This window comes from Rutidosis leptorrhynchoides, chromosome 8 (assembly GCF_046630445.1).
Source record: "Rutidosis leptorrhynchoides isolate AG116_Rl617_1_P2 chromosome 8, CSIRO_AGI_Rlap_v1, whole genome shotgun sequence".
NCBI classification, from domain to species: domain Eukaryota; kingdom Viridiplantae; phylum Streptophyta; class Magnoliopsida; order Asterales; family Asteraceae; genus Rutidosis; species Rutidosis leptorrhynchoides.
The window spans coordinates 235,388,620-235,411,547 of record NC_092340.1 but is presented as its reverse complement, the minus strand read 5'-3'; the positions used below and the strand labels follow the sequence as shown (position 1 = coordinate 235,411,547).

At 31.4% G+C, this 22,928-nt stretch overlaps 1 protein-coding gene across 1 annotated transcript; it reads right to left on the bottom strand.

Moving 5' to 3' along the window:
- Positions 1 to 7,410: 7,410 nt before the first annotated feature.
- On the bottom strand, positions 7,411 to 13,175 carry LOC139864038 (uncharacterized). The gene is made up of 2 exons (XM_071852625.1): positions 12,818 to 13,175; positions 7,411 to 7,562 (listed from the first exon to the last, which is right to left on the bottom strand). The coding sequence occupies exons 1-2, from the start codon at positions 13,173 to 13,175 to the stop codon at positions 7,411 to 7,413; spliced, it is 510 nt and encodes a 169-aa protein (XP_071708726.1).
- Between the last annotated feature and the right edge of the window lie 9,753 nt (positions 13,176 to 22,928).

Sequence of the window (22,928 nt, the reverse complement as noted above, 5' to 3'; positions counted from 1 at the left end):
TTTTGTTTTGGACGATTTTAATCAGTTTTACCCGATTTCTTATAATATATTTGAAAGAAATGTGCCACTTGATTTAAAAGGAAGTAAAGTCTTTCGAAAAAAAGAGACACGCTTCTTGATTTAAGTCAGGAAGTTGTCGTCCAGACCAGTTGTAGAGTCTACGAAAAACCTTGAAAAGTTTTCTCGAAAATTAGCTGGAAATTCACGGACCTCAGCATCAAACAGGGTCGCCATGTGGTCAGACTTATCCTATCCATGGGAGGATCTGTCTCGTAAAATAAGGGGGCACCGTGCAAATTAGCTTATAAGACTAATAAATCAGATCTCCGGAAAGGATAATCTCCTTAAAAGATTAAAAATCAGCATTTAAGCCTAATATTACTCAATCCTTGAGATTAACCTTAAAGATTGAGAATTCAAACTCATGAAATACGATGATATCTAAACTCGAGCTTGAACGAGAAAATATTTTGATCAAAATTACAAACCGATTTGTTTTCTGAAACCCTATTTTCAATGCGTTCATTACCATTGAACATAAAATCCTAGGAATTCACCTGGAATTCATTAGGTCACCTGAACCAAATCGGGTGTCAACCGTAAGAACGATGGTTGCATAGCATAGTCGAAGACAGGACCTTGTGCCAGACCGAAAAACTATAGGGTGATCTTTACTATTGCTCCTACAAAGGATAGTAATTGCATCCTACATGTGGTGGACCATGAACATCTGCATGTCATTAGACATTGCCTTAACAGTTGCTTGTTCAACGCTTTCCTTTACAACCGGACAGTAGTTTACCGAAAGGTAATATACGGAGCAAGCATACTGGATGTGTTGCTTTCCTAATACAAGGTTAGCAAGTGGGTGACACAAAACCGCAAGTTTTGAGCTAAAATTTTCAAATCTGAAACCCACAAAACCCACAAAAACAATTTGTGAACACCGGTGAAGGGTTATTCCGGAAAACTTATCTAGGATAAAAGCTAGATTGAATTTTCAAAAGATCAAATGTTTTCATAAAGATCCAATTTTCTTAAGGATCTAAATTTTCATAGTCATGTGGGACTGTAAACCACAACGTTACTACCATTGTTCATACCGTCGTATCAAAATCACTGATGTACAAAGTGTGAAGAATAAAGAAGTGATTCTAGTAAAGTTTATTTCAAGTTCTATATTGCTTGAGGACAAGCAACGCTCAGGTGTGGGAATATTTGATAATGCTAAAAATGAACATATATTTCATAGTATTATCCTTCAAGAAAGACAAGCTTTTAGTTGCAATTGTTCTATTTTAAAGTAATATTCATTTAAATAATAAAAGGTAAAGACAAAGACAGATTCGACGATTTGAAGACGCAAACGACCAAAAAGCTAAAAAGTACAAAGTACAATCTAAGTGGTTCAAATTATTGGTGAGAAACGTCTAAAAATTACAAGAGTACAAATCGCAAAACGCAAAGTACAAGATATTAAATCGTACGAAAGGACGTTCGAAAATCCGGAACCGAGACATGAACCAACTATCAACGTAAGACTCAACGGAGCTAAAATTACAAATCAACTATGCACAATAATATAATATAATATATAATTAATTATATATAATATTATATATTATAAATAATCAGCAGCCCACGTTTAATTCGTTTGGTGAGCTGGAATCCAAAGCTCCGGGACTGCGGAGCTGTGAAGAAGAAAAGTACCCACTCGCAGAGCAGTACAGTTCAAAGTAGGCCTATAAAAGGCCGCGCATTCTGCCGATTTCATTACACCTTTTTCTTTTCCTTTATCCGATTACATACGAAATATATATATTTATATTTTATAATTATAATTTTAATATTAAGTTAATAATAATAACATTATAGTGGCGAATGTTTTAAGTTTGTAAGTCGAAATTCTGTCCGTGTAACACTACACGATTAATACTCATTGTAAGTTATGTTCAACCTTTATAAATTAATGTCTCGTAGCTAAGTTATTATTATGTTTATTTAAGCTGAAGTAATCGTGATGTTGGACTAAATATTAAGATGGGGTTATTGGGCTTTGGACCATAATTAGGGTTTGGACAAAAGACCGACACTTGTGGAAATTGGACTATGGGCTATTAATGGGCTTTATATTTGTTTAACTTAATTATAGTTCATTAATTTAATATAGAGAATTACAATTTGACGTATCTATAAATAACCACATACACTCGATTGGATACGATGGGCGGAATATTTATAAATACTAATAATCGTTCATTTGACCGGACACGGGAATGGATTAATAGTCAATGAACTCATTAAAACAGGGGTGGATTACATATAAGGACACTTGGTGTAATTGTTAACAACGTATTAAAACCTTGGGTTACACGCAGTCGATAACCTGGTGTAATTATTAACAAAGTATTAAGACCTTGTTACAGTTTAAGTCCCCAATTAGTTGGAATATTTGACTTCGGGTATAAGGGTAATTTGACGAGGACACTCGCACTTTATATTTATGATCGATAGACTATTATGGACAAAAACCAGATGGATATATCGAATAATCCAGGACAAAGGACAATTAACCCATGGTAATAAATTAAAATCAACACGTCAAATATCATGATTACGGAAGTTTAAATAAGCATAATTCTCTTAATTTATATTTCATCGTACTTTTATTTACCGTCATTTATTTATCGTACTTTAAAATACTGCAATTTTATTTATCGCACTTTTATTTATCGTCATTTACTTTATGCTTTAAATTAAGTTATATTTATATTTAATTTTTACATTAGGTTTTAATTGTAACTTAAGACATAAAATCGACAAACCGGTCACTAAACGGTAAAACCCCCCTTTTATAATAATAACAATAATATTACTTATATATATATATTGGTACAAATATAGTTTAAAATATATATAGCGTTAAAATCAGCTATCTCCCTGTGGAACGAACAGGACTTACTAAAAACTACCCTACTATACGATTAGGTACACGGCCTATAAGTGTTGTAGCAAGATTTAGGTATATCCCATTCAATAAATAAATAAATAACTTGTGTAAAATTGTATCGTATTTAATAGTATTTAGTAGTAAAATATAATCTATTTCGTACTACACCTCGCACACATTAAGGATCAAACTTTCCGAGGCTGTCAAAATCGTTAAGCATATAGCATATACAACCAAAGATACAAAAATATTTGACATTCGGGCGTCTACCATATAGTAACTCATAAGGAGTCTTATCAAAGCATTTGTTTATGATACAGCGATTTTGGGTATAACATGCAGTTGAAATGGCCTCCCCCACATTTTTGGAGGTAGTTTGGAGTAGGCAAGCATCGTTCGAGCTGCCTCGCACAACGTATGATTACGTCGTTCGACTACTCCATTCTGTCGAGGGGTTCTTGCAGCAGAGAACTGATGTTCAATGCCTTGGTCTGTCAAATAACTGTCAAGTAGGTCATTCTTAAATTCCGTCCCATTATCAGTTCGGATGCTCTTAACATGTTTGTTAAAAGAGCGTTGAGTCTTTTTGATGAACTCAATGATAATGGCGGGGGTTTCAGACTTGGTCCTCAAAATAAAAATCATGTAAATCGTGTATAGTCATCTACAATGACAAGCACATGTTTTCGGCCACCGAGGCTAGAAACTCTCATGGGTCCACATAAGTCCATATGCAATAGATACAAACACGATGAAGTACTGGGATTTTGCTTAAGCGGATGATTAGTCCATTTCAGCTTACCCATTGCAAACAATGGACACACATGATGCTTATCATATTGAAAGCTGGGAATACCATCAACTAAGCCTTTAGAGACTAGTCGATTGATACCCTTGTAATTCAGGTATGACATCCTGTGATGCCATAACCTCGAATTTTCTTTTGTGGAACAAGTGGCCAAATACATGGTTTCATGTGATGGTTCATCATTGAGGTCAATAGTGTATAGTGAACCACAACGTTTACCAACAAGGAGATCATTTCCATCGGTGGATTACACCGAGCATTGATGAAGTTCAAATAGAACTTTGAGATCTTCGTCGCAGAATTTGCTGACATTAAACAAACTGCACCCCAAACCCTCAACATACGAGACCCGTTTGATTGTTATGCCATTTTTCACATAATCTTCATATCCCGTTATCACTGCAATCTCGTCATTTCCAAAAGTAACCGTTTCTAGGAATTTGTCAACGTAATTGACAAGCAAGGATTTATCGCCCGTCATTACTGAGAACAACCGGAGTCAATGTACCAAACACATAAGCAATATTCCTAGAGTTTAGGTACCCAAAATTTCTTGGGTCCTCTAAGGTTAGTACCAGCAACAAACTTTAAAAAGCATTATGTAAAACCACATTACATGAACCATCATAAGCAATATCAAGGTTTACACAGTCATTAGAAGTCTTTACAGACAACTTATTCCAAGATGATGTTTTGTTCACACAAGAAAATTGAAAAATATGTGATGACTTCCTAGGTCGACTAGCAGATTTATTGGTTTAGTTTGCTACTTTCGTAGTCGTTGACTTAGGAACCCATACAGACTTGTAATTCAAGTTTGGATTATAACATGTGACACGAAAAACACCTTTGTTAGTGAGACGTCCAAACTTTTCAGTTGTCATTTGAATAGATTGATTTTGCAAAATTTCTATTTTGATTTTACGTTCCTTTGCATCATACTCACTCAAATCAGGTTTTGGACTCGTGTGTTGTTTTGAAGACTTCACTGGTTTCTTTAAAAGACTTTCCACTTGGATGATGAATAAAAACGTGGGAATCTTTTTAACAGAATGTGTACCACTTGGATGATGAATCTTCTGAATAATGACTTGTTTAGAAGACAAATCATTTGAAATGCTTTCCTTCTTTTGAGACCTTAAGGTATTCTTAAGAATAGTAATGGGTTTTAGATTTAAATTTGTGTTACCCTTAACCTACTTTCGAATCCCAGCCAGACTTGTAGAAACATGTTTAGTAACAGATTGATTCAAAGTCTTATGATCTATTTCCTTTTGAAGAATAGTCGGAGAAGCATGTGTATGTGTGTTAGCCTTACGTAGTAGATCTATTTTTCTATTTAGACTTTTAATCTCAAAGAATAAGTTTTCCACAGAAACTAAGACTTCACCATCTCTAAAATCATAAGTAGGTTATACTCTAGGAAGTGGTGGCAATTTATCACACATATTAAACATTTGTTGCAAATATTGACATCTAAGTTGCAAATTTTCTCTTTCAAGTCTATCAACTAGATGAGTCAAATCAATGTTCTCAGCCTTTTTCATCTGATTCTACCTTAGGTTCAACTTTTGGTTCTACCTTAGGTTCTAACTTTGTGTCTAAAGCATTTTGACCTAGAGATTCTGACTTAGCAAGTTTCAACTTATTTTCAATCTTGTCTAATTTAGTTGCAAACTTGTTCGTTAATTCATTTAATTCATGTGCTAGGTCTTCACCGATTTTCACTTTTGAAACAGGAAATGCATTTAAGGTTGGTAGATTTGGTTTTGCTTCAATGGCAAGTTGGTCAGACACCTCATGTATAGTAACACTAGAACTAGATGTGCCAAATACTTCCTTTTCTAGCATCAAAATATATTTCTCAAGCATGAGGGTTGGAATGTAAACTAATCTACGCTTAGGCACATAATAAGAATTTTGCATGTTCTCTTCATGTTTAACAAGTTCTTTCAAGAAATTGGGATTTGATTTACCCATTTTAGCATTAATTTTCTCATACATCAAACTAATTTGATGATATTTTCTAGATGAGCGATTAGCAATAATATCATCAAAATCAGCATCAGAAGTATGCACAAAGTGATATGGTAAACCGGCTTGAAAGTAATCAGAATGATATAATCTTGGAATCTTTTGGAAATATCGTCTAACATCTTGGGATCTTCAAAACCCAACCCCCACTTATCACCATGAATCGTTTTTGGTGTATTCATAAAGATTGTTTGTTTTGACAATTCCATACTAATGATAGCTCGTGATTGCTCTTGACGATAGAGTTTCTCCTCACATCGAGCAAGTTCAGCTTTCATTTGTAAAGAATCTTTAGTGAATAGTGAAATTTCAACTTTCTTTTTAATCAAGGTTTCTTCCAATTGAATAATTTTCTTGTTTAATTTGTAAAGTGTGGTTTCATGTTGTTCTTTTAAATTTGAAAGATCTTTTTCCAAGAACTGAACTTTCTCAGCAAGACGTTCGAATTTTAAACGATAATCTGTTCATTCAATCTTAATCGGAAGAATTGATTTCTTAAGATCTTCCAAATCAGCTTCCGTAGAAGTGAGATGGACTTTCAATCGATTCATTTCCGATTGTGAATTGAATGATGAAGATTTAGTCTCATTAAGTTTGATTTTATCTTTCAAAACTTTGTTTTCAGATTTTAAACCTTTGACTTCTTTTGACATTGAGACTAAATTCTTCATCAAGTCTTTTTGCATTTTGATAAAATCAAATGGGATTTCAGTTGTTTGTACCTCATCATAAGACGTGGAGTCAGAATTCTCCCTTTCTTCCTTAGCCTTAATCAGCTTGGTCACCTTGTAAACATTTGCATGTTCCACCTTGGAATCGGAATCATCTGTCCAGTTAAACGAAGTGTCATCAACCGGTTTCAGCTTTCCCCCAGTTTCCACAATCTTCGCCATTAAAATTTTCTTCTTGTAGTAAGTTGCATCCTTTTTCTTATGCATCTTCCGCTTACGAGAGTAATGACTAGCTTTGCCACAATTGAAACAGATTGAGTCATCCTTCTTTGAATCATCAGCACGTTGATGTTTTGATAGATCATGTTTCTTGTAATAGGAGGAAGAAGATGAGTTCTTGCATTGATTGCTTGATTTCCTTTAAACTTGTGTTTGTTCAAGGCTTTAGTGAACATGGCTTCCATTTTAACTAGTTTAAGGTGAGAATCTTCAACATCTGAAAGATTCAATTCTTCGGAATAAGTTGATTCTTCAACAAGCACCTTCTTGGATAAGCTTTTGGAAGTGGTGAATGATTTTGTTTTCTTCTTGGCAATTAGGGCAAGTGGATCACCCAGAGAAGACTCTTTCCTCTGCGCTATTGTTTTTGACACTGTAGGCTGATAATGCATAAGTACTCCAACTTGATCATGAATATTCAGCTTATCAATCTCTTTGGTAGATTGAATGATTGTTCCATAAGGTCTCCAATCAACATTGAGCTTTTTGAGAAACTTCATGTTGATCTCAGCATTCACTTTTGTAATCTTGCACCTTTTCAACTCATTAAGGACACTATTGAAATGTTGGTAGGTTTCCTTGAAAAGTTCTTCGGGTTCCTGCTTGAAATCTTCATAAAGTCCAAGAGCCTTATTCAGTTTCGTAACATCTGACATGTCATAACCTTCCTATTGCCTTTTGATCTCATCCCATACGTCCTTAGCAGTGGTATTGCTGTCAACATTTTCAAACAACACATACAGGATGGCTTGCATGACAATATTTTTAGCTTCAATATCACACAGTGCTCTCTCACGTTTCTCACCAGAAAGTTCATAGACTGGAATTGGCATACCAGTATCCGGATGATACTCAACAACTGGACCATCTCTCAAAGAATCCCATATGTATTTTGCCTTCTCACCATTGTAGTCTATGTACTGAGTGATACGATGGAGCCACTGAGTGTATTTGCTATTAAACAACACTGGAGGTCGGGAATCTAATCCTATGATCAATGTGTCTTGAGTAGACATTTTGATAATGAGGTAGATTAGGTAAAGATTTGGTATTACACACAATCTAAGATTCTGGTTCACAAAAATCTAACAAAAATGTTAGATTCAGTATCAGATTCGGTACTGTAGCAGAATCGGTATCTGGTTCGGTACTGTAGCAGATTCGGCATATCAGATTCTATATCAGAAACTAACATGAATAACAAGTATCACACCCTGATTCGGTATAGATTCAGTAACCATAAGAATTGAAACCTTAGAACATTTAAAGCCCAAGTATCAAGTGAAACAGAGACTCTGGTTCGGTATCTGGCTCGGTAGCCAAATTCTGTAAAAACTTAGAACTTAAAACAATCCAATTCCTTTGAATTAGATTCGGTAACCTTGCTACACAAGGAAAGAAGTTAGTAACAAACAGAATATCGATGAAACCGAATGTATAGGATAACGAATGTCAACTGTACCAGTTGACAAACCGAATCTAAGTGAAAACTTAGAAAATTGATTGAATCCTTGCTCAAACCACACCACAAACCGAATGTGATAGAATTACTAACACACCACAAACTGCTACACTTAAGATGAATTTCCAACTTTGAAGCAGATTCGGTATGGCAGTTAAGATACCGAATGTAGATCAAAACTTCAATTATTGAAGAATCAATAAAAATTGAACCGTCAAATATGTGATTAAACACCTCACGAATACTACTGAATCCACTGATCTTCAACTAAGCACAAAATCAAGCTCTAATTGATCAATACCGATAGTTTTAGCCACGAACTCGAAAAATCAACTTGATTCTCCATAATTGTTATTAAAAAGCTGTAATGATGATCAAAACTCTTTCTAATACACATAATAAACCTTCGCTGATCTTATCACAAGAATCTGAACGTCAGATTATCAAATTCGATGATACCGAATGTGATTCAATCTAACTAAGAGTGTACAGATTCTGTAATCTTCAATCTCTGGGTCGATATAGAGATGTAATATTACTCCCTGGGAGCTCTGATACCAAATGATAGGTCAGATCATAGTGAGATTAGAAGATGTGATGAGATTAAGTGAGACTCGGTATGTGAATAATAGATTCGGTATTAGAGAGATTCCGTACAATGGGTTCCACAGCTTCTTAAACTAGTTTACAATATAATGGCTATCTAATTAGGACTACTTAGGTTCATTATATAGCCCTCTTCTAAGGAACCTTAATTTAGGCATGTTTCACATTAACATTATACATACTTTGGGGTCCTAACACGCTCTAATGGCTCTGGCTGCTCAACGGGTCTAGAAGCTAAACGCCTGGAGCGTTGTACTGGAGGAGCTCGAGGTGCCGTATTGACATCTGAAATGTCTCGTTCATATCGATTATAAACGTTCCATATTAATTGATTTCGTTATGAGGTTTTGACCTCTATATGAAACATTTTTCAAAGACTGCATTCGATTTTAAAACAAACCATAACCTTTATTTTATCGATAAAGGTTTAAAAATATGATGACGACTATCAAATAATGATAATCTAAAATATAGCATTTTTACACGATTATTACATAATGGTTTTCAATAATATTACACATCAATTTAAATCTTTGAATGCAGTTTTTAAACAATATTATACAAGCATGCTGACTCCAACTCTTGTCCATAAATTAGCATGCAACAGCGGAAGCTCTTAATAATCACCTGAGAATAAACATGCTTTAAACGTCAACAAAAATGTTGGTGAGTTATAGGTTTAACCGATATATTTATCAATTTGTAATAATAGACCAGAAGATTTCATATTTCCATTTTTTGTAAACAACATGCATGAATAAAAATCATTCATATGGATTGAACATCTAGTAACTGACATTAACAAGATGCATATAAGAATATGCCCTATCATTCCGGGACCATTATCGGACATGATAAAACAACATCGAAGTACTAAAGCATCCGCAACCATGGATGGGGTTTGTTAGGCCCAATAGATCTATCTTTAGGATTCGCGTCAATTAGTAGATCGGTTTACTAATTCTTAGGCTACCAAACAAAAAGGGGCATATTCGGCTTCGATCATTCACCCATAGAATGTAGTTTCGATTACTTGTGTCTATTTCTTAAAACATTTATAAAACTGCATGTATTCTCATCCCAAAAATATTAGACTTTAAAAGTGGGACTATAACTCACTTTCACAAATTTTTACTTCGTCGAGAAGTAAGACTTGGCCACTGATCGATTCACGAACCTATAACAAATATGTACATATATATCAAATTATGATCGAAATATATTCACAACATTTTTTATTATGTTTTAATGATTTAAGTTTGTTAAGTTAGAAGTCCAACGTTAGTAATCTACAACTAGTTGTCCACAGTTAGATGTATAAAAATAAATTAATATTATCTCGAATCAATCCACGACCCAGTGTATACAAGTCTCAGGCTAGATCACAACTCAAAGTATATATAATATTTTGGAATCAACCTCAACCTTGTATAGCTAACTCCAGCATTACTGCATATAGAGTGTCTATGGTTGTTCCAAATAATATATATAGATGGGTCGATATGATATGTCAAAACATTGTATACGTGTCTATGGTATCCCAAGATTACATAATATGTATAATACAATATAAATTAGTTAGGATATGTTTAGTCTAGATTTGTTACAAAATTTTCGTAGCTAAAACTAGCAAGTTTATCCAATTTTGTTTTACCCGTCATTTCTTCGTTTCAAATTCGTTTTGAGTGATTCAAGTTGCTATGGTTTTATAAGGAACTAAAATTTATGAAACTAAATAGAAAAAGTATAAGTTTATAGTCAGAAATACAGGTTACAAGTCATTTTTTTAAAAAGGTAGTCATTTCCGTCGAAAGAACGACATCTTGATGACCATTTTGAAAAACATACTTCCACTTTGAGTTAAACCATGTTTTTTGGATATAGTTTCATGTGCATAAGAAAAATCATTTTCCCAGAAGAACAACTTTTAAATCAAAGTTTATCATAGTTATTAATTATCATACCCAAAACAGCCCGCGGTGTTACTACAACGGCGTATGTCCGGTTTTACGATGTTTTTCGTGTTTTCAAGTTTTAAATCATTAAGTTAGCATATCATATAGATATAGAACATGTGTTTAGTTGATTTTAAAAGTTAAGTTAGATGGATTAACTTTGTTTGCGAACAAGTTTAGAATTAACTAAACTATGTTCTAGTGATTACAAGTTTAAATCTTCGAGTAAGATAGTTATATATATATATATATATATATATATATATATATATATATATATATATATATATATATATATATATATATATATATATATGAATCGAATGATGTTATGAACATCATTAATACCTTAAGTTTAGTAGGTAAACCTACTGGAAGTGACAAAAATTGATCTAGCTTCAAAGGATTCTTGGATGGCTTGAAAGTTCTTGAAGTAGAATCATGACACGAAAACAAGTTCAAGTAAGATTTCCACTCGAAATAAGATTGTTATAGTTATAGAAATTGAACCAAAGTTTGAATATGAGTATTACCTTGAATTAGAGAGATAACCTACTATAAATAACAAAGGTTTCTTGATCCTAGATGATTGCTTGGAATGGATTAGAAAGCTTGGAAGTAGACTTGCAAACTTGAAAGTGTTCTTGAAGTTTTCTTGAGTAGTTGTTTTGTATGTTGATCTAGGTTACCTAGATTGAGCTAGATTATGAAGGAAATGATGACGAACACTTAGAACACTAAAAGAGTAATTGAGAGAGAGTAATTTGATGCATAAAAATGGAAATCAAAGTGTCTTTGTGTACTCCATCTTTCACGTGAATATGGGATGACATTTAAGGTCACATTAGTTGGTAATTTTGTGAGATATTTCATGCTAGATGTTAAATGATGGTTCCTACATGGTTAGGTGACTCACAAGGGCTACTAAGAGCTGATCATTGAAGTGTATATACCAATAGTAAATACGTTTAGAAGCTGGGTATTGTACGAGTACGAATACGGGTGCATACGAGTAGAATTATTGATGAAAATGAATGAGAATGAAATTTTAAGCATTTTTTATAAGTAGAAGTACATTGATATGTATCTTGAAGTCTTTCAAAAGTGTATGAATTCATCTTAAAATACTACATGTATATACATTTTAACTGAGTCGTTAAGTCATCGTTAGTCGTTACATGTAAGTGTTGTTTTGAAACCTTAAGTTAGTAGTCTTGTTTTACATATGTAGTTCATTGTTAACATACATAATGATATATATAATTTTCATTTTATCATGTTAATTATAATGTAACAATACCTTAATCTGATACATATGTATTTAGTAAGGCGTTGTTATAACGATAATCGTTATATATATCGTTTCGAGTTTCTTAACTTAGTAATCTCATTTTTTTATGTATATAACTCATTGTTAATATACCTAGTGAGATACATACTTATCATAATATCATGATACCTATATATATATATATATATATATATATATATATATATATATATATATATATATATATATATATATATATATATATATATATATATATAGTTTTTACAAGTTTTAACGTTCGTGAATCGCCGGTCAATATGGGTGGTCAAATGTCTACATGAAACCTATTTCAATTAATCAAGTCTTAACAAGTTTGATTGCTTAACATGTTGGAAACATTTATTCATGTAAATATTAATCTCATATAATATATAATCATGGAAAAGTTCGGGTCACTACAATATCATCCTCAACACTCTCTAGACACAAACGTATCAGGCCTAGCTGTCCCGTCGAAGGCCTACGCTAATCTGTGCTGCTCTTTGATAGGTTAACCCTGAGAGTCCTTCTCCTGCGGATGGGAATGTTATAGGAAACTCCTCAACTTGGCATTTTTCTTGGATACATTTCAACAAACTAGTAAGTACTAAGCGCAAGTACGACGCTTAGGGTTAGTGCACAGTAAAAATATTTTGTAAACTGAAAATAAATTGAAATTGAAAATAATTAAAAGGATAAGCATGGGGTGCCTCCCAAGAGCGCTTTGTTTATCAAGTCGTTACAGCTCAACTTTTCTGTCATGTCTTCAGAATGGATCAAGGGAGAAGAGATATTCCTCCCTGTCGAGGTCTCAACATAAGCTTTCAATCGGCGGCCATTGACTTTGAAGTTTTCGATGGGTCCTTCTAATTTTACGGCTCCAAGCGAAAAAGCATGTGTTACTTTAAATGGTCCACTCCATCGAGATCTGAATTTACCAGTGAATTTCTTGAATCTAGAATTGCAGAGTAGAACTTTATCTCCAAGAGCGAAATTTATTGGTATCAGTTTTGCATCGTGTGTCAGCTTCGTCCGTTCCTTGTAGATATACGACGTCTCATATGTTTGGTCTCTTAATTCTGCAAGTTCATTTATCTGCATTTTTTTATGTCTAGCAGTTACTGAAAGATCAAGGTTGCAAGTTTTCAGTGCCCAGAGAGTATTGTATTCGAGTTCTAGCGGAAGGTGACATGCTTTTCCATAGATCATGCGGTAGGGTGTAATTCCTAGAGGATTCTTTTAAGTAGTCCGGAATGCCTATAGAGCATCATCTAGTTTCTCGGCCCATTTATTCCCATGATGGCCGATGATTTGTTCTATAATTCTTTTGAGTGCTCTGTTAGTGACTTCCGCTTATCCGTTGGTCTGCGGAAGATAGGCAGTGGACATCTTGTGGATAACTTCGTATTGTTGCATCACCTTCATAAATTGAGTATTCCAAAAGTGTGTGCCTCTATCACTTATTATAGCGCGGGGAGCTCCGAATCGACAGAGGAGTCTTTTTAGGAAATTGGTGACGACCTTGGCATCATTGGTTGGAAATGTTTGGGCTTCGACCCAAATGGAGACATAATCTACTATTACGAGGACAGATTCTTTTCCATTAGACTTAAGGAATGGTCCCATAAAGTCTAATCCCCATATATCGAAGATTTCGCAAGCTTGGATATTAGTCCGAGGCATATCGTTCTTTATAGAGATAATACCTTGTCTTTGGTAAGCGTCGCAACGCTTTACAATCTCTTGCGCATCTCGGAATATAGTAGGCCAATAAAATCCTGAATCGTAGACTTTCTTGCGGTTAATTTTGCTCCATGATGACCTCCAGTTGGCCCGTGATGACATTGGTGAAGAATTCCCATTGCTTGTTTCTCATTTACGCACCTCCTGATTATCTGATTAGAGCAAATTCTGAACAGGTACGGATCTTCCCAGTATTAATATTTAGCATCCCTGAAGAACTTCCTTCTTCGGGATGTGCTCACTCCTTTTTGTACTACTCCGGCAACTAGGTAGTTGGCCATGTCAGCGTACCAAGGGGTATCGGTGAATTGTGATCCTATGTTGGCTTGTCCTAAGCTCATAAGCTATTCTTGCGAAAATTTGTCTCTGATATCTTGTTCAACAAGTTTTTCCATTGCTGGATTCTCCAAACAACTAAGATGATCTACTGCGACGTTCTCTGCTCCTTTCTTATCTTTAATCTCGATATCGAATTTCTCAAGGAGTAAGATCCATCGTAGAAGTATTGGTTTAGCATCTTGCTTAGTAAACATATATTTTAGGGCTAAATGATCTGTGTAAACCGTAGTTTTGGCCAGAATGTGATAAGAACGAAATTTGTCGAAGGCGAAAACTATTGCCAGCAGCTCCTTTTCCGTAGTGGTGTAATTCTATTGAGCTCGGATTAAGGTTTTTCTGGCCTAATAGATCGGATGGAAATGCTTATCTTTCCGTTGTCCTAGTACAAATCCAACTGTGAAGTCACTCGCATCACTCATGATTTCGAATGGTAAACTCCAATCAGGAGCTATCATGATAGGTCCATGTGTGAGCTGTTGTGACGACCCGGAAATTTTTGACCAAATTTAAACTTAATCTTTATATAGTTTCGACACGATAAGTAAAGTCTGTAATGTTGAATCTCAAATATTTTGAAGTGTTTTCATTTATGCAATTACCCTTTGACTGTTTCCGACGATTCATGAATCATTATTTATTAATAAATACATATATGTATATAAATGTAAGTGTATATAATAATTGGAAATAATAAAATGTAATCATTAGAATTAAGAATGTGAAGTATTATACAAGATAATATAGTGGTTATTAAATTAAAGCTATATATATATATAAATATATATGATTCTATAAAGACGTATTATGATATGTATATTGGAGTATATATAAAAGATATAAATATTATATGTATTATATAATTATTAGATATAGCATAATTAGTAATATGTAATATTAAACTATAAAAAAAATACAAATTTAAAATATAGTTATCATATTAATGTTATTCTTATCATTATTATTATTAAGATTAATATCAATATATATATATATATATATATATATATATATATATATATATATATATATATATATATATATATATATATATATATATATATATATATATGAAAGTAAATACATTTAATTTCCAGTATTATTGTTATTATTAGTAAAATCATTATTATTATAATTAATAGTAAAATTATGATTTAATTATTATTAAGATTAGTATTATTATTATTTTTATAATTACCATTATCATTAAAATCATTATTGATATTATAAAAATAATACAATATATTATTAGTATCATTAATAATATCATTTTTAATAATAATTATTATTATTATCAGTTTTAATAGGATAAATATTAACCATTATTATTATTCATATAATTATTATTATTATAATTATTAGTATTATTATTTATATATTTATTTATTTAATAATAGACATATCGGGTATAAAAAAAAAACTGGATTCTGTATAACCATCACGATCTAAATTTTTGTTCTTGTCTCTAATTTGTAACCAGTCGATATCAAATCCACAGAAATATCCAAAATCAGTTGAGGGTCTTACTCAACTTTTATCTTTACGTATTTATCTGTTTCTTTTGAGTGATTCTCCTTGTCGACAAATTGCTTTATAAAACAATCAATTCCAGTCATTAAGGGATACTAGTCGAATTACATTACCAAATATCACTTGTAGTTACCTTTTACAATTTTTAATTTAATTAAATTTAGTAGAAAAATGAAGAACAAAGGCCGACTGCCCTGTTCTTTTCTTGATTTTCAAACCGTTCGATTTATTAACGAATTTCAAAAATTTGAAATGCAGTATTGTTAGTAATATTCCACTTAAACTATCTGGAAAGTTTCAAGGTCCAAATCATTTTATCGAGCTTCAATTTTGGAGTCAAAGTTGATTTTCAAAAAGTCAACCGATCTGTTCATAGTAAAATTTGAAATCGTTTTGATGTTTTAAATCAAATTGATGATCCAGATAGTTTCTAATAACGAATTAGAACCTTTTTCATGAAGGAATCGTGGGCTATAACAGTCTACAATTTCGAATTTGAATTTGTGTATTAGCGAGTCATATGTATGAGCAGAATATATTTTTTTTTTTTAAATTTTATTTTTTGTTATTACAAACCATTTATCACAGGTCTTTTATGCTTCAATTTCTAATATAATTTAAATCTTAAAACGTGTTAGTAATTGGGTTTGATCCATGGTCGATTTGTGTGAGGAAGATGAAGAAAAATTAAAACGAATATAATAATGAGTTAAATATATTTCAGTTTCATTATAATCAGAAAAAAACGAAATAGAGGAATGGTTTAGAGGTGTGTTGGTTATCCAGGTGGTCGCGGGTTCGAGCTCGGGCCGGGGCATTCTTTTTTGCTGATTTCTTAAAGGTAGCAATTTAATTATTTTTATTATAATTATTATTGCTAATTTCTGTTATTTATTTTACACACTTTATTTATCGTCTTTTAAATACTGTTATTTACGCATTTAAATATCGGGACACGTATACAAAGTTTTGACATATCATATCGACGTCATCTATATATATTATTTGGAATAACTATAGACACTCTATATGCGGTAATGATCAAGTTAGCTATACAGGGTTGAGGTTGATTTTAAAATAATATATATACTTTGAGTTGTGATCGAGTCTGAGACATGTATATAATGGGTCACGACACGTATTAAATATATTAAACTATATATGAATTATTGAACTGCTAACTGTTGACTACCTAATTGTGGACTACTAACCTTGAACAATTAAAATGAATTAAAATATTGATTACTACATATGAAACTAAACATTTCTTCAAGTTTGCCACTTGATTTCATCTTAAACTTCATTTGTATCTTGACGATTACAATATGCGTTCAAATCTTTCATGATTCTTGAAAACACCTCAATCGGGAGGATGAACCAACCGCACTTCATCTATGGAAGGAAAGATTTATGCACATAGTTATGCACCTGAAAAACACTCGGAACCTGAGTAAACGTTTAACACGTATCTGTGCTGGCTCCTTTGGCGTTACTATTACCGAAAATAACTTTACAATTCCTTTCCAAATTATCCAATTTTGTCACAGCTCCAGCAAATCAACTTTGACTTTCATTCAGATTAAACTTATTATAACTTTGATATATAAGCCTGCCTTTCGTCATTATTACCGAGAAACCATTTATATCCCACCATATTAGCAGAAAATTTTCCAGCAACTTCATTACTCATTGGCTTAAGTCTCTCCGAAAAACCATTATATTTGTTCATTAAAACCCTATCATATACTCATCCGTATCTTGTAACGAGAATTGTCATACCAAGTACCGGGAAATCAGCAATCAGTATTTTGAATCTCGCAGCATTTCTACATCAATAGTTATATGTATACATATAACATTTATCTTTTAGAATTATGATCTCCCATTCTGAAATTCTGAAAAACACTCTAGTCTACGAATCAGTTCTTTAAATCTTGAGAAAGCTGATAAAACAGCGAAAACCGTTGATGACTTTAACAGTCAAAAGTATGATGATAATGAATGGAGTGCTGGAAACGATCAATAAAAAATTTAGTACCGAAAAGCGAATTATACGAAACTATGAAGGAGGCTGTGAACAAATCACAAAGACTAAATCTGCCTTCAAAGAATCCAAATGATTTAGTATTTGCTGAAGTCATTAACGAATACCTTGCTTCTGATCTTAAACCTTTACGAATAAATCTTATTCATCATCTATCGATATTAGAAATTCTAAGATATCATCGTATCTTTCATTATAAATATCCTCGATATTCCTGAAGATATTTTCATAACTATTCTTGTCTGAAATCATATATCTCTTCGCGATATTAGTGTTACATCAGAAAGGAAACTGTTTTAGTTTCTAAATTCTGACAAATTCGAACTTAAAATATGAATGTTATTGAAGTAGTGTTGGGAACTGAAGCATGAGTTAGTATAATATAATGACACTTGATCAACGTGATTATATTACAGTAAGTCATGCTAAGTTTCTAATGAAACGTGATGATTCACAGACCATAACAACATCATGTGCCATATTATACGACTCTTACATTCTATCTAATATATAAACATATCAAGAACATTATTTCTTGATAGTTCTATCTTTTCTCTTGAATTTTGGTAATTTGACTAATCAAGATCGTGCTATTACTATTTCTTTCTTAAAACATTAGTTATGTTCATTTTGAAATTCATACCTACAAATTCTGAACCATTACTCGCTTTACTAGAGGTCGAGAAAAGAATAAAAAGGCAAAGATCTCCAAAATATAAGAGAAAATATAAAGCCCAATAACAACACGGAGATTACAAACCGTGGATATTAATACGAATAGCAATATAAAGACACGGTAGAATTAAGAATAGTATCACCCCAAGGTAATAGTAGAAGTAAACATATTTTTCTGGTGGAAGATTGAAAAGAAGGATGACAGAAATGATAATTAGGAAAATATCAAGGTTTAGAATGGGATTAAACATTTTCACAATCTTTTGGATGTATGAATTAAGAAAGAAAGTATAGGAATGGTGAGAATAATGGAACGGAAGAGTTTAATTTATAAATGAAAAATCAGACAGAGCAATCTAAATAGATTATTGCATTTAATCAATGGAGATCCTAATTTTCTTAATTACCGAAGAATCAAATCTTATTACAAAGATTTTCTCTAAATCCCTGGAATTCCGGAAATCAATCGTGACTACGTCACTAGTTAAGACAAACATGCATTTAATCATTTCACTCTTTTGTGATAGCTTCACTCGTACTCTTCACATAAGTGAATCGTTTTATCCATATTACTCACTAATAATAACAACTCTAATTTGTAGCTCGTATGCGTCATGAAAACATGCTTATTGCCAGTCATGACCATCTTAATCAAATTTCGGGACGAAATTTCTTTAACGGGTAGGTACTGTGACGACCCGAGAAATTTCGACCAAATTTAAACTTAATCTTTATATAGTTTCGACACGATAAGTAAAGTCTGTAATGTTGAATTTTAAATATTTTGAAGTGTTTTCATTTATGCAATTACCCTTTGACTGTTTTCGACGATTCACGAATCATTATTTATTAATAAATTCATATATGTATATAAATGTAAGTGTATATAATAATTGGAAATAATAAAATGTAATCATTAGAATTAAGAATGTGAAGTAATATACAAGATAATATAGTGGTTATTAAATTAAAGCTATATATATATATATATATATATATATATATATATATATATATATATATATATATATATATATATATATATATATATATATATATATATATATATATATATATATATATATATATATATATATATATATATGATTCTATAAAGAAATATTATGATATGTATATTGGAGTATATATAAAAGATATAAATATTATATGTATTATATAATTATTAGATATTACATAATTAGTAATATGTAATATTAAAATATAAAAAAAAAATACAAATTTAAAATATAGTTATCATATTAATGTTATTATTTTCATTATTATTATTAAGATTAATATCAATATATATATATATATATATATATATATATATATATATATATATATATATATATATATATATATATATGAAAGTAAATACATTTAATTTCCAATATTATTGTTATTATTAGTAAAATCATTATTATTATTATTATAATTAATAGTAAAATTATGATTTTAGTTATTATTAAGATTAGTATTATTATTATTATTATTATTTTTATAATTTCCATTATCATTAAAATCATTATCGATATTATAAAAATAATACAATATATTATTAATATCATTAATAATATCATTTTTAATAATAATTATTATTATTATCAGTTTTAATAGGATAAATATTAACCATTATTATTATTCATATAATTATTATTACAATTATTAGTATTATTATTTATATAATTATTTATTTAATAATACTAATATCGAATATATATAAAAAACTGGATTCTGTATAACCATCACGATCTAAATTTTTGTTCTTATCTCTAATTTGTAACCAGTCGATATCAAATCCACAGAAATATCCAAAATCGGTTGAGGGTCTTACTCAACTTTTATCTTTACGTATTTATCTGTTTCTTCTGAGTGATTCTCCTTGTCGATAAATTGCTTTATAAAACAATCATTTCCAGTCATTAAGGGATACCAGTCGAATTACATTACCAAATATCACTTGCAGTTACCTTTTACAATTTTTAATTTAATTAAATTTAGTAGAAAAATGAAGAACAAAGGCCGACTGCCCTGTTCTTGTCTTGATTTTCAAACCGTTCGATTTATTAACTAATTTCAAAAATTTGAAATGCAGTATTGTTAGTAATATTCCACTTAAACTATCTGGAAAGTTTCAAGGTCTAAATCATTTTATCGAGCTTCAATTTTGTAGTCAAAGTTGATTTTAAAAAAGTCAACTGATCTGTTCATAGTAAAATTCGAAATCGTTTTGATGTTTTAATTCAAATTGATAATCCAGATAGTTTCTAATAACGAATTAGAACCTTTTTCATCAAGGAATCGTGGGCTATAACAGTCTACAATTCCGAATTTGAATTTGTGTATTAGCGAGTCATATGTCTTAGCAGAATATTTTTTTTTAAATTTTATTTTCTGTTATTACAAACCATTTATCACAGGTTGTTTATGCTTCAATTTCTAATATAATTTAAATCTTAAAACTTGTTAGTAATTGGGTTTGATCCATGGTCGATTTTTGTGAGGAAGATGAAGAAAAATTAAAACGAATATAATAACGGGTTAAATATATTTCAGTTTCATTATAATCAGAAAAAAATGAAATAAAGGAATGGTTTAGAGGCGTGTTGGTTATCCAGGAGGTCGCGGGTACGAGCCTGGGCCGGGGCATTCTTTTTTGCTGATTTCTTAAAGGTAGTAATTTAATTATTTTTATTATAATTATTATTGATTATTATTATTATTATTATTATTATTATTATTATTATTATTATTATTATTATTATTATTATTATTATTATTATTATTATTATGAGTAAAATAAGTATGATTATGTTTATGATTAGATAAAATATGATAAAAGGAATATAATTATAGTGTATTGATAAGTATAAATAAGAACTTAATACGCTCATGAACATTTTTATGACATATACAAGAGTAATAGGATTATTATTACGTTTAATGACTTGAATTGATTTAAAAATATTAGAATATTAAAATTTTGAATACTTAAACATATTGATATTAATAAAATTTATAATGATAACTTAATAATAAATATTAATTAGTTGTTTATCATATATATTACTAATTAAAATAAGTAAAAATATTATATAATTAATATTTGTTTATTTACTACTATAGGTTCATTACATTATTTGATATATATTACTGATATAGGTTCGTGAATCCGAGGCCAACCCTGCATTGTTCAGTATCGTCGTATGAATATTTTTACTACAAAATATTGTATCGTGAGTTTCATTACTCCCTTATTAAATGCTTTTGCAATATATATTTTTGGGACTGAGAATACATGGGCTTTTATAAATGTTTGATGGAATAGACACAAGTAATTAAAACTACATTCTATGGTTGAATGATCAAAATCGAATATGCCCCTTTTAGCTTGGTAGCCTAAGAATTAGGGAACTGGCCCCTAATTGACGCGAATTCTAAAGATAGATCTATGGGCACTAACAAGCCCTAGTCAGAGAATTTGAACTGCTTTAGTACTTCGAAATTATCATGTCCGAAGGGAGTCCCGGAATGATGGGGATATTCTATATGCATCTTGTTAATGTCGGTTACCAGGTGTTCTATCCATATGAATGATTTTTATCTCTATGTATGGGAAGTTTATTTATGGGAGATGGAAATTAAAATCTTGTGGTCTATTAAAATAATGAAAATGATTGTTTATGATAAGCTAATGAACTCACCAACCTTTTGGTTGACACTTTAAAGCATGTTTATTCTCGGGTATGAAAGAAATCTTCCGCTGTGCATTTGCTCATTTTAGAGATATTACTTGGAGTCATTCATGACATATTTCAAAAGACGTTGCATTCGAGTCATTGAGTTCATCAAGATTATTATTAAGTCAATTATAGTTGGATATATTATGAAATGGTATGCATGCCGTCAACTTTCGTTGTAATGAAAGTTTGTTTTTTAAAAATGAATGCAATGTTTGTAAAATGTATCATATAGAGGTCAAGTACCTCGTGATGTAACCAGATGTAATGTATTCATCCAGATGGATTAGGACGGGTCATTTCAGCTGTTTCTTTAGATAGTTGAACGCTTGAACACATTCTTTATTAAAGACAAACGAAAATTCCTTTCCGAGGAAATGAGTAATAGGTCTTGTGGCCTTTGAAAAATCTTTGATAAAACGTCGGTAGAATCCGGCGTGTCCAAGGAAACTCCTCACATCTTTTACTGTGGTAGGTTCTGGAAGTTTGGTTATGGTTTCGATCTTAGCCTTGTCGACTTCTATTCCTGATTTTGATATCTTATGTCCTAAAACTATTCCCTCTTTTACCATGAAGTGACATTTTTTCCAATTTAGAACTAAGTTCGAGTCTTCGCACCGGGTAAGCATCTTGTCAAGGTTAGAAAGGCATGACTCAAAGGTACTACCGAAGATGGAGAAGTCATCCATGAAGACTTCCATACAACGTTCGATCATGTCGTGGAATATAGCTACCATACACCTCAGAAATGTAGCAGGTGCATTGCATAACCCAAAGGGCATG

Coding starts and splice junctions, on each gene's coding strand:
- LOC139864038 (XM_071852625.1), bottom strand. CDS start 13,175: ATGCAGATAAATGAACTTGCAGAATTAAGAGACCAAACATATGAGACG. Junction 7,563..12,817: donor CATGACAGAAAAGTTGAGCT/GTAACGACTTGA, acceptor TGCCAATTCCAG/TCTATGAACTTTCTGGTGAG.